The following is a 17,500-nucleotide window of genomic DNA, read 5'->3' as shown; positions in this document are numbered from 1 at the left end:
TTATAGTGTAATTGTGTTATAGTATAAGATATATCTAATCCTTGTGTTGATTGTATTATTGTTGTGTGTTTTACACACTTTGTAATTATTTCCGTCTTAGATGTGCGATAGCTATATTGATAAGATTTAAAAAATAGATAACAAAAAGTCCATGTTTTAATGTCATTGTCCTAATGTAATGTCTGTGAATAGATACGAAGATACAACGTCACATAAGTTAATAACACTCACTTTAAACAATGTTGATATATTTTAGAATAATAATAATCATGTGTTCAAAATTACTCATAATAGATCTCGCATCTCTATTCAGATTTGAACTTGAGACATTTTCGTGCGATAGATAGGCGCCTTACAATTTGATCAATAAAGAATCGTTGTGTGAATACGACACATGGTCGTGATCAAAACACTTGCTATCCTTGTCTTATGACACACTCGATACTCGTAAAAACAGATGGCAGGGGAATAATCTTCGTTCACTCGTCACGTCTTATTGGTACATCTTTATTCCGTTCGTGTTATCACCCAATTGACAACGATGATTAGTTAACAGCGATCATCTCCAAGTGTAACCCCCCTCCTTCTTCATATTTTACAGTCTAATTCAATAAATGGAATACAGCTGCTCTAAATAATTAGTTCGAGTTATTTAGTCATTCATCACAAGACTTCGCGAAAACGTTATAGAAAAAAAAAATACTATACTATCAACTTAAGTAACTGTGACTGTAATTTTGATTATCTCGCCTCATTGGACACTACATTCTAAATATCTCATTTTATTTTGTGTCACCTCACCATTACCATCGCATCATGAATTTAAAATTTCTAGCATCAAAAAAAATATTCCATTATTTAACTAAAAAGATCTTGATATATACAAATGTTCATTAAAAAATAATTATCACGCGTGTCCAATGATGCGACCGTAAAGATAATTTACCCACCACACGAAGAAGAGATAAATCAAAGATAGTGCAGGGTGTAACAAATACGAGTACATTCGTTTTGTTTCAAGAAGCGAACTCAACACTGAAATTATGATGAACACTTTTATTCGATTCAGATTATTGTTAATAGAAAAACAGATTAAAGTAGATACCATGTCAGTCAAATCCCCTTTCTTCGTATTCCCCTCCTCTGTTTGAAAACGGATTTTAGAATCGATGATACCAAACGACTATTTTTCGAATTAACAAATTATGATCTGGACTTAATAAACCGTAATCACAGACACGTTAGTAGTTGCATTGCCCTGATTTGGTGATGTCTGTGAATCTTAAATACGAAAATGTCCGAAATAACACGATGTCACGCACAATATTACTCGCGGTAATCAATGTTGATATATTTTTTAAATAATCATAGGTTCAAACTGACTTAAAATAGGTGTAATATCTCTATACAGATTTAATCATGAGAAGTTTTGTTTAATAGTTAAACGCCTTACCACTTATCAACGAAAGGGATCACCATATGAAATCGACACATGGTTAATTGGTGAATTTAGAAACAAAGTGTCTGTTTGCTGTCACCCTTGTCGTCTAAAACAATCAATTTTAAAGAATTATGTAGTTTTTCCAGTGATTTACTGTACTGGGATGGAAGAATTATCATGTATGGTTGTGTTGTTTTTTTTTTCTTGGGTCATTTTTCTAAAGCGGGTCTTGTAGTTTGTAATTTCCGTCTCAAATGCCATTTGCTTTATTTTTTAAAATAAGACGACGGAGAATTTTATTTAATGCAATTAAAGTAGGTAGCGTTCTTGTCTAGGTCTGGTAAAATAAATGAGATGACGTCATACACTTAATACAATCCCAGTAGGCAATGTTGATATTGTAGAAACCTCCGGTATAGAGATTAGAACATGAATTCGAAATCAAGACGTTTTGGTATGGTAGTTAGACAATCTATCCATCGACCAATTAAAGCCTCTTCACTATGTGAATACGACTTGTGGATGGGTGCAATAGGAGGTGAATGTTTTCATTGAAATTTCACGTAGGATCAATTAAATAGAAATACGACCGATAAGCAATGTCCATGTGTCCACACAAGTTAAACCCAATATCATGTTTTACAGTCATATTCTCTTTACCCAATATCATTTTTGGAAACATTTTGATTGGGTTAATGAAAAATTTACATCTGAATCAAAACTAAAAAGAATTGATGACAAAAGCTTTTGTAAAACTCCAACAACTTTTAACACACGGACTTATTTAACTTGGCTGCTTTTTAATAAAAAATATTCTTGTCTGATATAATACTTGTACCCGTCATTTTCAACATGTGGCGGGTTTCGTGTTTTGTATCATGGACTATCATGGAGCAGCAAGAAATAAATAAATGAAACACAACAATCATTACAATACACAATATTGATTGATCAATTACTTAATACAATTACATGTCCTTGCCAAGTTACTCACTTCGTGAAATAGATTTTGATGAAAAAAAATGAAAAGACAATTCCATCACTTCATGTCCTATATTATGGTTATCACACCAAGACATAACCTAATTGAAAATGTAACAAACATTTTGTGTAGGAATAGTAAATTTTATAAACCAGGTATACATTATCTCTATTTATGACATTAAACCATGAATGTTTTTAACGCACATTTTCAGGGTTTGACACTATATTTACTGTACTTCTCCAGTAACATTGTCGAAGTTTTTAGATATTTGATACCACAACACTTTTAGATAACAGCTGGTGTTTTTTCCTCAAATTTTATCGATCTGAGCAGATAATATATTTTATCCCAGTGAAACGGTGTCCTAACAGCTGCTATATTTTTTTAAGATGATAACCCAAATGATCAGTAACATCCAATGTGTCAGACGTAGACGTGCAGTCTTTTAGGCGGTAGTGTAATATCATACAAAAACATCTGTCAAATGCGTAGTAATACCTAATGGCGATTTACAAGACGGTCAAAACTTATTAAATAAAAGTTTTCAGGACAGAATGTATCAATTGAACCTAAGAAATAATTTTTTTTCAAAGCCAAAATGTGTGTGATGTAATTGATTTTTTTAGCTAAAATTTATAAGATATAAGCTTGATAGCAAAAATTTATCTAACCAAAACATTTGAAGTAAAACATTGTTGGCTAAAAATGTGAAGTTAAAGTTTTCTTACCAACATTTGGGAAGTAATCATTTTCAGATCAAAGTTTATGAAATACAAACTGTATGACAAAAATGTATGAAACTAGAGTTTTTTTTTATCGAAATAGTGTCTGGTGAAAAAAATAAATAAATAAAAATTAAAAGTTTTGTGGTCAAAATGAGTGAAGTTAAAGATTTTTTGACCAAAATTTATAAAATAAAAGTATGCGGGTAAAAATGTATGAAATGAATTCTTTCTATCCAAAATCTATGCAATGAAATGTTTTTAGACCAAAATGTTTGTAGTAGTAGTATCTTGATAAAGTTTATGAATAAAGTATTATTTCTAACAAAAATATGTGAAGCAATAATTTTCCGACCAAATTGTCTGAAATGGACGTTTTCCAATCAAAATGTGAAAAGTAATAATGTTCTGACCCAATTATGAAATGAAAATTTTCTGTCAAAAATTGTATGAAATTAAATTTTTCTGGTCGAAATGTGTAAAGTAAAAGTTTTCTGACCAAAATATAATAATATTATGACCAACGGTTATGAGATCAGAATACATATTCTCTCCAAATTGTCATTCTATCAAAAAATTGTATGAAATTTAATTTTCTAATCAAAATGTGTGAAGTAAAAGTTTTCTGGTTAAAAATTGTATGAACGTTTGCCAGCAAAAATGTATGAATGTTTTCTGGCCAAATATACGAAGTAAACAATTTTTTAGGGGGTCAAAAATTATATATTTAGAATATTCTTTTGACAAAATTGTAGGAACGTCAAAACCACTGAAATAAAAGTTTTCAGGATAAATTGTATTAACGAAATTGTCCAGGCAAAATTTTGCGAAATAACATTTGTCTGACCAAAAGATGTAAAGTATACTTTTTCTGACCAAAATGTGAGACAATAAAATGTTTTCTACTAGAACTTCATAAGGTAAATGAAACTTTTTTTTTTTGACAAAACGTGTGTAGTAATAGTTTTTCTGTAAATGTATTGTATCATAAATTATTGAAACCGTTACAAAATAAAAGACTTTTCCATGTCTTTCGCTTTTTGAGGCCTTCTCGAGGATTTGACAAAGGCAGAAAGTTTTGAATTTTCAAAGTGCTGACTACTTACCCTGCAGAATTACCATCCACAGAGTAGAGACATAGCAGATATGACTGGTGATCCTATATTATTACAGACAGAAGCAGAGCTGTCCTACAATTGTTGTAGAGGTGCGATGTCGGATACGACACCCAAAGTTTTGCCATAATTTTCAATTTTATTTTGTTACCATTAAAGTATAACGTTTTCAGTCGTCCTTCTAAAATTATCAATGACATGATAAATGTCGATCCCACAAAGGTTATGAGTAAACCTTTGTTCTTCTCCCCGGCAGGGACCAAATAGCCTCAACTACAGGCGTGCGGGCTATCCTTGAACAAGACAGTTCAAACCCTAGTTCAACCTATTTAAAAAAAAATACTCCTTACAAAACCTAAATTGTTTCGGAAGAGTTTATTCAAAACCTGCATTTGAAGTTCAATCCTCTCTGTTTCACTCTTTTAGCTCCGAAAGTCGATGGAATCACTTCGTAGTTTAGTAAATCAAAACCAAAATCGAAACCAAAACCAAGGTCAATGTCACCCAAAAGATAAGATAAGGGATATGAAATAGAAATCTCACCAAAACGTGTAAGATTCGAACTATTTCCAATGAAAAAACAGTTTACCAAACCTGCGTTTGAATTGCAACCCTCTCTTTTACACTGTTTTAGCTCCAAAGGTCGCTTGAATTACTTAGTAGTTTAGTAAACCAAAACCAAAACCAAGCCAAAAGATAAAATTAGGGTAATAAAGTGCTAGACGTCGACCCAAAATGAGTGGAGTAAAAATTTTCTCGCCAAATACAGGAAACAAAAGTGATCTGACAAAAATACCAACATGGAAGTTTTCTAACCAATTACGTGTGAAGTAAAATTTTCGTGACAAGAAAATTGTAAAGTTAGAGTTTAAGTTTTCTGGTCAAAATTTATGAAATAAGACTGTTCTGTTCAAAATGATGAGAAATTGGAGCTTAGAAGTTTTTGCAATGCAAGAAATAGTCTTTATACTCCACCATAACGTACAGAAATTAAACCCAAGTTGGATATTTGTGGCTATGAATTCAATTTCCCTTACCGAGTGGATCCCGACATAATACCGCTTTGATACGGTGGGTCACATATCTGGTTTTCACCATCTTCTAAGAAAAAGTCATTGATTTTTGCCCATTAGCCCCACATTTACATCATCAAATTTACCAAATTTAACATGAACTTAAAAGACCTCATTTTTTTTTCTCCTTCCATTTCGGAATAGCAACAGTGTATGTGACAATAAGTGTGACCCATAGTCTCAAAGCGGTTTTTTGTCTGGATGAACCAGACACTATAAAGGCAAAATTAAGGCTAAACTGGTCAAAAATTTGATTTATTTGGTGTTGTTATCCTGAAATGTGATGTTAATTCTCCTCAATTAAACTCATAAACTCAACCCAAGTCTGATATTTCTGGCTATAAATTCAATTTTCAGCATCTTAAACATCCCGACTTAATACTGTTTTGAGGCGAGTGGTCATAAATATCACTTGGTCGACGGGAATGTGACCAATCTCTCACTAGATATGTGGCTCAGCAAATATAATAGATACACCGTCCTATTTTGTGACCCTTCTCCTCAAAACGGTATTAAGTCGGGTTGGTTAAGTTGTTGAAAATTGAATTTATAGCCAGAAATATCAGATTTGTGTTGAGTTTATATGATTTGTTGAGGAAAATGACAACCATATTTTAGTGTGCGAATGCCAACAATTTATATTTTTGACCAGTTTAACATTTAATTCGGCTTTTAAGCATCTGGTTCGTTCCAACATAATACCGTTTTGAGACGATGGGTCACTTTTGGCTTTTTCAAGTAAACACGAAATGTATATTGAATGAAATATCGAAAGAATTTATGGACATCCTGTATAAAGTCCATTGTTTTTGAATCTCCAGTGATTGTGGTAGGACTGACAGCCTGTATAAAGTCCATTGTTTTTGAATCTCCAGTGATTGTGGTTGGACAGCCTGTATAAAGTCCATTGTTTTTGAATCTCCAGTGATTGTGGTAGGACTGACAGCCTGTATAAAGTCCATTGTTTTTGAATCTCCAGTGATTGTGGTAGGACAGCTTGTATAACGTCCATTGTTTTTGAATCTCCAGTGATTGTGGTAGGACAAACAGCCTGTATAAAGTCCATTGTTTTTGAATCTCCATTGATTGTGGTAGGACATCCTGTATAAAGTCCATTGTTTTTGAATCTCCAGTGATTGTGGTAGAACAGCCTGTATAAAATCCATTGTTTTTTAATCTCCAGTGATTGTGGTCGGACAACCTGTATAAAGTCAATTGTTTTTGAATCTCCAGTGATTGTGGTCGGACACCCTGTATAAAGTCCATTGTTTTTGAATCTCCAGTGATTGTGGTAGGACAGACAGCCTGTATAAAGTCCATTGTTTTTGAATCTCCAGTGATTGTGGTAGAACAGTCTGTATAAAGTCCATTGTTTTTTAATCTCCAGTGATTGTGGTAGGACAGACAGCCTGTATAAAGTCCATTGTTTTTGAATCTCCAGTGATTGTGGTAGAACAGCCTGTATTAAGTCCATTGTTTTTGAATCTCCAGTGATTGTGGTAGGACAGACAGCCTGTATAAAGTCCATTGTTTTTGAATCTCCAGTGATTGTGGTAGGACAGACAGCCTGTATAAAGTCCATTGTTTTTTAATCTCCAGTGATTGTGGTAGGACAGACAGCCTGTATAAAGTCCATTGTTTTTTAATCTCCAGTGATTGTGGTCGGACATCCTGTATAAAGTCCATTGTTTTTGAATCTCCAGTGATTGTGGTCGGACACCCTGTATAAAGTCTATTGTTTTTTAATCTCCAGTGATTGTGGTCGGACAACCTGTATAAAGTCAATTGTTTTTGAATCTCCAGTGATTGTGGTAGGACAGCCTGTATAAAGTCTATTGTTTTTTAATCTCCAGTGATTGTGGTCGGACAGCCTGTATAAAGTTCATTGTTTTTTAATCTCCAGTGATTGTGGTCGGACAACCAGCAGTAGGCAAGACCAACCTCCTATCTCGATTCCTCGATAATGAATTCACCAGTGACAGCGAGAGTACCAGTCCAGCCAATTCTATATGGAAGTGTGTCTTGGTTGTCCCTTTGTCATTTCATGTTTTGTATTTAAGTTGATCTTTTGTATAGCGCAATATCCACTAAACGTGCTCAAAGCGCTTTACAAGGGGTCCCTGGCCAGCAGCAACACTTAATATGTAGGACGAGACATGACGCCTGGTAGGCGATATTACAATCTTTTTTTTTCTGACAGACAACGGTGTTAACAGTTAGGTACTTATTTTACACCTGAGCATGGTGAGAGAATGTGAGTAAAGAGCCTTTTTCAAGGACTCAGCTATGCGCCGAGGAAGCTCGAACCCAGTACCTTTCGGTCCGAAAGCGAGTGTCATACCACAAGACCACATAGCCGCACGTAACCTTCTGTTTCAAGCTTAGTGTCTCTCATCAAATTTTCTATAATTTCACAACTAAAGAATCAATTTGCACCGTATTTGAAAGGACGTAAATATGAACATTTGGATGCCATTCTGTCTCTCTCTCTCTCTCTTGGTATAAACTACAGACACAATACCCATGACTTGGTGGAAATCATCAGAAAAAGCATTTGTGACCCTCCGTCTCAAAACGGTATTATGTCGGGATGATTCACATCCCAAAAAGTGAATTTAGAGATAAAATGATGAGAAATTGGAGCTTAGAAGTTTTTGCAATGTAAGAAATAGTCTTTATACTCCACCATAACGTACAGAAATTAAACCCAAGTTGGATTTTTGTGGCTATGAATTCAATTTCCCTTACCGAGTGGATCCCGACATAATACCGCTTTGATACGGTAGGTCACATTTAGTATTGAAAGATTCCTGCATCTGATGTCACCAAGTAAAGTTCAATTTGACTTTTGTAGGGAGTACCGAATTGACTCAAAAACGCGGACTAGATTTCGTTATTTACTAGTACTAGTCTAGTAAATGACTTGCTAGTCTTAAGCCTAAGCGGAGCAAGTGACTAAAAAGATCGGATATCATGAACATTTTCTAGTCTCTTGTCTCGAAGTGGACGTTGTAAGGACGGTGACTAATTCGGCTATTTTGTGCTGGTAACATCATACTCTCTAGAACGCGATGGCAGGTAAGATACCAGCCTTCATACTTTCAACGCAAAAGATTTCCAAAGAGGAAATTTGCAACACGTCCAGTATAGATACTATTTCGTTCCATTTCATATTTGAACTTACTTTTGCCATGATGAATCAAATCATCACGTGATTTTGACTGTAGATTGATAGAATACGATTACGTACAAATCAATTCTATATTGAGGCCAATGAAAGTTTCAATGAAATAGTAGCTTTAACTTTGGATGACAGTGACACGAGATTTGTTATTATCTAATAGTGCGGCTATGTGGTCTTGTGGTATGACACTCGCTTTTGGATCGGAAGGTCTTGGGTTCCAGCCTCGCGCTCGGCGCATAGTTGAGTCCTTGGAAAAGGCTCTTTACTCACATTCTCTCACCATACTCAGGTGTAAAATGAGTACCCGGCCGTTAACAGCGTTGTCTTTGTCCGAAAAATTGTAATATCGCATAACAGACGTCGTCATGTCCCGTCCTACATGTTAAATGTTGCTATTGACCAGGTCTCCCTTGTAAAGCGCTTTGAGCACATTTAGTGGATATTGCGCTATATAAAGCTCAAATTTTATTTTTTTAAAATATTAATTTCCCATTTATCATCCCTATCTCCTAGGTTGTTATACACACAACCTTTACGTGTTACTTATGAGAATAATATTCTGGAAACATCCATGAATTTATAAATGATTTTAATAGGATTCAATAGTCGTGACGTCACTTCCTTCCTAATGACGCATGGTAACTTAGTAACACTGGCTCTAAACTATCGGAACAATGGCGGACGCCCGTATAAAATATTTCTCCGGCGAGCATAAAAGCGTTCCCATAGGAAAAACCCCCATAAATTTGATCATGTTTTGATTTTTACACATTCTGGTAACATGGCATATATGAAAAGTTCTAGCCAGCATGAAGAATAAAAAGTAATGATTTTCTTTGTTTAGAACCAAAATGGCCGCCATTGCCGGGCGGCGTGACATCAGACTACTGAATCCAATTACGTCGTCCATGTCAATTCTATATTGAGGCCAATGAAAGTTTCAATGAAATAGTAGCTTTAACTTTTGATGACAATGACACGAGATTTGGTATTATCTAATAAATATTAGTGCGGCTATGTGGTCTAGTGGTATGACACTCGCTTTCGGATCGGAAGGTCCTTGGTTCGAGCCTTGCGCTCGGCGCATAGTTGAGTCCTTGGAAAAGGCTCTTTACTCACATTCTCTCACCGTACTCAGGTGTAAAATGAGTACCTGACCGTTAACAGCGTTGTCTTTGTCCAAAAAATTGTACCTATCGCCTAACAGGCGTCATGTCCCGTCCTATATGTTAAATGTTGCTGTTGACCAGGGATCCCATGAAAAGCGCTTTGAGCACATTTAGTGGATATTGAGCTATATAAAGCTAAATTTTTATTATTTTTTAAAATATTAATTTCCCATTTATCATCCCTATCTTCTAGGTTGTTATACACACAACCTTTACGTGTTACTTATGAGAATAATATTCTGGAAACATCCATGAATTTATAAATGATTATAATATGTGACCCACCGCATCAAAGCGGTTTTAAGTCGGGATGACTAAGATGCTGAAAATTGAATTTGTGGCCAGAAATATCAGACTTAAGTTGAGTTTGTTTGCTTTTTAGAGGAGAAGGAATATCATATTTTACTGTGCTAAATACAAAATTTTTCATATTTTTGACCAGTTTGACGTTAATTCGACTTTTTAGCATCCGGTCCATCCCGACATAAAACCGTTTTGAGACGTTTGGTCACATATACCTTTATTCTTACATTTACCCAGGCACTTCAAAGTCAAGGGAAGGACGGTACTTGTCAAATTCTGGGACATTCCGGGTGATGAAAGATATTTAAACGTTGCTCCCATGTACGTATGGATATGATATGTTGAATATGTAATAATGATAATCCCTTTATTTATCTGGGGACAATAAATAATAATAATAATAATAATAATAATAATAATAATAATAATAATAATAATAATAATAATAATAATAATAATAATAATAATAATGATAATAATAATAATAATAATAATAATAATAATAATAATAATAATAATAATAATAAATATAATAATAATAATAATAATAATATATACTTTATTCATCCAAAAAAAATGGAAATTCGTTTACAGACGTGGCATGCATAAAAATGTATAAACACAAAAGTTGAGAATTTATGGCGACAATGTATACATATATAGATGCAAATGTACAAACATGTAAAAATATACAACCAAGAACCAATAGCAGCACCTTATATATTAATTTGATAAATTGAGATATTGTCTTTATTATTAATATTATTATCATTGTTTTTTAAAATTATTATCATTAATCTATTTTATTCTTTATATTTCAATATCATTAAAAGTTTTCAGTGGCTTATCTATTGACTATAAATTAATTTGAAATATCACTAGAACCACAACCACCATCACCATCACCATCATCATTATTATTATTATTATTATTATTATTATACCCATCATCATTGTCACTTCAATCATCCTTACCATTATTATTATCATTATCATTGTCACCACAATCTTCATTATCATTATTATCAGCATCATCATCCAGTATAATCTTCGTCATCATATCATCATTACTATCACTATATTCATCAGTGCTTCTATGTGGTCTAGTGGTATGACACTCGCTTTCGGATCGGAAGGTCCTGGGTTCGAGCCTCGCTCGACGCATAGTTGAGTCATTGGAAAAGGCTCTTTACTCACATTCTCTCACCGTACTCGGGTGTAAAATGAGTACCTGGCCGTTAACAGCGTTGTCTTTGTCCAAAAAAGTGTAATATCGCCTAACAGGCGTCATGTCCCGTCCTACATGTTAAATGTTGCTGTTGACCAGGGACCCCTTGTAAAGCGCTTTGAGCATGTTAAGTGGATATTGCGCTATATAAAAGCTCAATTTTTTATTTTTTTCACTGCCATCACAGGTATTACAAGGAAATTGTTGGTGCTCTGATCGTGTACGACATCAGCCAAAAACAGACATTTAAGTGTATCGAAAACGTCTATTTCCCATTGTTGAAAGAATATTCGGACAACAAGGTCCGCGTCACGATCGTCGGCAATAAGACAGACTTGGAACATCCTAGAGCTGTCAAGTCGAAGAAGGGGAAGGCCTTGGCTAGTAAGTATGTAGTTAACTCACTCAATCCTAGAGACTTTTGATTCTTTTCAAAATTGGACAAAAATGAATTAAAAATGATCATGTACGAGTAACATAGATAGTTTTATTCAACTATCATTAACATGTAAAAACGAAAAACATTAGCTTTGATACTATGCCTAAAACTTGTCTCATAAAAATGTAATAAATAGGCATGGGGTAAAAGTAACCCCGGATAAAATACGAATATAGTCGGTGTTAGGGTTGGGTGAGTTAACAATGGGAGCGATCTATATTCATGTTTTCGTCCAACCGAGTCATCGATCACGTGATTTTTTGCTGTTCAACGATTGGATATTTCTTAACAACTTATTGTAAACAGGCTGCTTTATTTATGAAAGTTATTAACATACTCATGTGCTAAGTGGAACAAAGTGACCAATCATGATGTTAGATTTTTCAAAAGCTGTGAACACTTTGCAATGTTATTATTATTATTATTATTATTATTATTATTATTATCATTATTATTATTATTATTATTATCATTATTATTACTATTATTATTATTATCATTATTATTACTATTCTTCTTCTTCTTCGTCTTCTTCTTCTTCTTCTTCTTCTTCTTCTTATTATTATCATTATTATTACTATTATTATTATTATTATTATTATTATTATTATTATTATTATTATTATTATTATTATTATTATCATTATTATTATTATTATTATTATTATTATTATTATTATTATCATTATTATTACTATTATTATTATTATCATTATTATTACTATTATTATTATCATTATTATTACTATTATTATTATCATTATTATTACTATTATTATTATTATTGTAAAAGTGGGCAAAACTATTATGAGGCGCTAACATGGCCACCTGGCTACAAGAGAAGGGAGGGTGACCAAATAGGAAAATGGAGGAGGATAGTTGAGAATGATAGAATCAAAGTTGAATTTTCATCCCGGAGAGAGAGAGAGAGAGAGAGAGAGAGAGAGAGAGAGAGAGAGAGAGAGAGAGAGAGAGAGAGAGAGAGAGAGAGAGAGAGAGAGAGAGAGAGAGAGAGGGGGGGGGGAAGAGACAGACAGAGAGAGAGGGAGAGAGAGAGGGGGGGGGGGGGGGGGGGGGAGGACAGCAGAGAGAGAGAGAGAGAGAGGGGGAGAGGGGGGAGGAGGGAGAGACAACAAAGAGAGAGAGAGAAGAAGGAAGAGAGAGAGGAGAGAGAGAGAGAGAGAGAGAGAGAGAGAGAGAGAGAGAGAGATGCCTTTACAGTTGTAGCCTTCAGAACAGTCTAGAGAAGACATTATCATTAAGCTCACAACCCTATTTATTATTCTCCACTCGACTCTATGTGTGAACGAGCACCTGGATACAGCCAGTGACAGATTTTCTAAGAGTGTCAGTTACAAAAAGAACGCTTACCGGGCAACTGGTACTGTATGGAATGGAAATAATAATATGGTACCATGAGGCCCGCTGTGGGAAATAAATAGAACATTTTGAAGCGCACTGAGCACGGTAAATCCATAGAGCAGCTGTTCTAAAGGTACTGTTTTGTAATTTCATGATACATCCTCTCCCCCATTCCAGGGAAATACAACCATGCCTTCATCGAGACGTCAGCCCTGGATTCTTCTAACGTGGAGACAGCTTTCAACAGCCTGTTTGATGGTAAGTTGTGTGTAAGTGTAATGGTCGCAATGCTAGTAGTGCGGCTTTGTGGTCTAGTGGTATGACACTCGCTTTCGGATCGGAAGGTCTTGGGTTCGAGCCTCAAAATGAGCGTTAACAGCGTTGTCTCTGTCGAAATAAATTGTAATAAAGACATAAATATGTACATGACTAAATTCCAATCATGTATTTATGTCTTCATTGTTTCGTGTTTTTTTTGTTTTTTGTTTGTTTTGTTGTTGTTGTTGGCTGAAGAAGGGTTTTGAGCCCAAACGTTCCGTGTTGGGTATTTTGTTCTTTTTTTTTTTTGAAGCTGTTATATTCATTTTTGTTTTGTTTTTGTTTTTAAGGGTTTTACGGCGCTTACGACACATTTAGGTCATATCAGCGCCAGTAAAAAGGAAGAAAATTGGATAGTGAAAAAATTCTAGTTCTAGATGTACACTAAAAAAGGAATTGAGGAAAAAAGTAAGACAAAGGGAAATTGGTTAAAATAGGGAACAGATGTAGATTCCAAGAGCACACTATCAGTGTACTTAGTTTGAGATCACCTAAATGTCACACCAGCACAAGATCCCACTAAGAGGAATACACTCAAATGCTTACATTATATATATTCAAAATAAATAGCACAATAATACAGAACAGAGAGATGATTTACAAGGGAAAAAATAAATATCATCACCCAAAACTATAACCATGCATTTTACTGTTTCCCTCCCAGCCAAGCGCTACGTCCAGGGCCAGGGCAAAACCAAGTACTAATCTCATTCCAAGACAAAGACAGAAAGCAAATTGGAAAACAGATATAGGGGGGATAGAAGACATAGTAAGTGCTATGCACCCTGCCCTCTATGGGAGGCCAGGAAATATTTGTTTGTGTTACTTTTTAAGCTGAAGCCACCAACTCCAAGCATCAGTAACACACTTTACTGTCACCTGGAACAACTACAAAGACGTCTAACTTCTACGTCATGGAACAAGACTGAAGGGCTAGAGCTCAGATGGTCGATGGTTCGGATAGGTAAGTAAGTAAGTAAGCTCAAGTAATTAATGTACACTTTTTAATATCTCTGAGACCATCCATAATAATTTGTTATTTTGTACCACCATTAAACCGGTTCTTTCTTGTGCCCTTTCCAAACCAGATATCTACGAATCCCAAGTCGAGGGAAAAGAAAGGAGCAGAGACGATGGCGACGGTTTGTGCCGGGATGCATGTCGATGTATGTAGTTAAGGCATTTTTAACTCACTCAATCCTAGAGATTTTTGCTACTTTTCAAAAATTGGAACAAATGTATTAACTCACTCAGTCCTAGAGATTTTTGCTACTTTTCAAAAATTGGAACAAATGTATTAACTCACTCAGTCCTAGAGATTTTTGCTACTTTTCGAAATTGGAACAAATAATGTATTAACTCACTCACTCCTAGAGATTTTTGCTACTTTTCAAAAATTGGAACAAATGTATTAACTCACTCAGTCCTAGAGATTTTTGCTACATTTTGAAATTGGAACAAATGTATTAACTCACTCAGTCCTAGAGATTTTTGCTACTTTTCAAAAATTGGAACAAATGTATTAACTCATCAGTCCTAAGATTTTTGTACTTTTCGAAATTGGAACAAATAATGTATTAACTCACTCACTCCTAGAGATTTTTTGCTACTTTTCAAAAATGGAACAAAGTATTAACCACTCATTTCCCAGAGATTTTTGCTACTTTTCGAAATTGGAACAAATAATGTATTAACTCACTCAGTCCTAGAGATTTTTGCTACATTTTGAAATTGGAACAAATGTATTAACTCACTCAGTCCTAGAGATTTTTGCTACTTTTCGAAATGTATTAAAAATGAGCATGTACATAGATGGTTTTATTCAACTGCCATTAACAGGTAAATTTAAAAAAAAAAAGAACATTAGCTTTGATACTACGCCTATAATTTGTCTCAGAAAAATGTATAAAATAAATAGGCATGGGGTAAAAATAACCCGGGTAAACAACGGATATAGTCGGTGTTCGGGTTGAGTGAGTTAATACAATAATCTCTAGCTTTTTGATTGATAAAGTGACAGTTTCTAACAATTTTTAAAAATTTTTTTAATTTTAAAAAAAAAAAAAAAATTTAAAAAATTTTTTTAAAAAATTTTTAAAAAAAAAATTAAAAATTTTTCCCCAAAAAAACCCCCTTTAAAATTTTTAAAAATATTTTTTTTTTAAAATTTAAATTTTAAATTTTAAAAAAAAAATTTTTTTAAAAAATTTTTTAAAATTTTAAAAAAAAAAAAAACCCTTAAAAAAAACAAAAAAAAATTTTTTTTTCTTTAAAAAAATTTTTAATTTAAAAAAATTTTTTTTTTTTAATATTTAAAAAAAAAAAATAAATAAAAATAAAGTAACTTATTTTTAAAAAAACGGTGCAAATCTCTAAAAAAAATTTTTTCCCAATTTGTTAAAAACTGTATTTTACAACCCAAAAGCTAGAGTTTATTGTATTAACTCATAAACCCAACCCCGACTAACCGTTTTTCCCCGGGTATTTTTCCCCCCTGCCTATTTTTTTATACATTTTTCTGAGACAATTATGGGCGAGTATCAAAGCAATTTTTTTTTTTTTTTTAATTCCCTTTTTAATTGCATTAAATAAAAAAAAACTTTTTCTTCCTTTTAAACATTTCAAAAAAGTAGCAAAAACTCTAACTGAGTGAGTTAATACTTTTGTTCCAATTTCAAAATTACAAAAACTCTAAGTGGGGAAAATTTTTAAACTTTATTTTTCCTTTTTCGAAAAGTAGCAAAAATCTCTAGACTGATTTTTTAAAATTACTTTTTTCCCAAAAATTTTTGGAAAAGTAGCAAAAATCTCTGGATGATTTTTTTAATCATTTTTTTTTCCCCAAATTTTTCAAAAAGTACAAAAATCTGGGGGACTGGTGAGTTAATAATTTGTTCCTTTTTGAAAGAAAAAAACTCTCCCGAGTTTTTAATTTACTTTTTCCCCAATTTCGAAAAGTAGCAAAAACCAGGACTAGTGATTTAATACATTTGTCCAATTTTTAAAAAATTTAAAAAAATTTCTGGGATAGTGAGTTAATAATTATTTGTTCCTTTTCGAAAAGTAGAAAAAATCTCGGGGCTGAGGAGTTAATACATTTTTTCCCCTTTTTTGAAAAGTACAAAAATCTCTAGGATTGATATTAAAACATTTTTTTCCAATTTTGAAAATACAAAAATCTGGGGGTTTGATGATTAAAAAGCCTTAACTCATACATTGACATCCCAATCCGGGCACAAACCGCACCACGCCTGCTCCTTCTTTTCCCTCGACTTGGGATTCGTAGATATCGTTTTGGGGAAAGGGACAAAAAAAGGGAACCCCGGTTTAAGGGGGGGAACAAAATAAAAAATTTTTTTGGGCCCTCGGGAAAAAAAAAAGGGTTTTACTTTAAAATTTCTTGAGCTTTTTACTTACTTATCCCAACCGCGACCACCTGAGCTTACCCCCTTTTTGTCTTGTGCCATGACGTAAAATTTTAAAAGTTTTTTGTTTTTTCCCCGGGGGGGGAAAGCTTCACGATTTTTGGATTTGGGGGGTTTTAAAAAGTAACACAAACAAAATTTCCCTTTCCCCCCCATAGGGGGCAGGGTGAAGCAACTTTGTGTCTTCTATCCCCCCATATCTTTTTTCCCAATTTGCTTTCTTTTTTGTTTTGGGAAAAAGATTAGTTTTGGGGTTTCCCGGGCCCCCGGGGGGTAGCGTTGGCCGGAGGGGAAAAAAATAAAATGCTGGTTATTGTTTTGGGGGATGAATTTTTTTTTTTCCCTTGTAAATCACTCTCTGTTTTTTTATTTTTTATGCTATTTATTTGAAAATATAATGTAAACATTTTTTTGTATTCCTAATATTTGGGGTCTTTTTTGGGGGGGGGAAAATTTTGGTGATCCAAAAAAAGTACACTGAAGGTGCTTTTTTGGATCTACATCTGTTCCCTATTTTTTTAACCCAAATTTTTCCCTTTTTCTTTTTTTTTCCTCAATTCCTTTTTTAAAATGTAATCTAGAAAAAAAAATTTTTCACTATCCCAAAATTTTTTTCCTTTTTTTCTGGGGCCGATATGACCCCCAAAGGTTAAGCGCCCAAAACCCTTAAAAACAAAAAAAAAAAAAAAATGAATATAACAGCTTCAAAAAAAAAAAGAAAAAAATACCCAACACG

The 17,500-nt window shown here is 33.7% G+C and overlaps 1 protein-coding gene across 2 annotated transcripts in view; it reads left to right on the top strand.

Moving 5' to 3' along the window:
• Positions 1–14,863, top strand: part of LOC144960632 (ras-related protein Rab-11B-like) — a 16,550-nt gene extending 1,687 nt beyond the window's left edge. For both annotated transcript variants that reach the window (XM_078893869.1, XM_078893870.1), the window contains 5 exons: positions 7,240–7,351; positions 10,230–10,313; positions 11,408–11,604; positions 13,199–13,279; positions 14,428–14,863. In XM_078893869.1, the coding sequence (XP_078749995.1) occupies positions 7,240–7,351; positions 10,230–10,313; positions 11,408–11,604; positions 13,199–13,279; positions 14,428–14,513 (560 nt within the window). In that variant the 3' untranslated portion in view covers positions 14,514–14,863. The remainder of the gene's footprint in view (positions 1–7,239; positions 7,352–10,229; positions 10,314–11,407; positions 11,605–13,198; positions 13,280–14,427) is intronic.
• Positions 14,864–17,500: the final 2,637 nt, after the last annotated feature.

This window comes from Berghia stephanieae, chromosome 15 (assembly GCF_034508935.2).
Source record: "Berghia stephanieae isolate SIO BIC M18660-M18661 chromosome 15, UCSD_Bste_1.3, whole genome shotgun sequence".
In the NCBI taxonomy this organism is placed as follows: Eukaryota; Metazoa; Mollusca; class Gastropoda; order Nudibranchia; family Aeolidiidae; genus Berghia; species Berghia stephanieae.
Note: the sequence above shows the minus strand (reverse complement) of the source record. Positions and strands in the feature narration are given on the sequence as shown.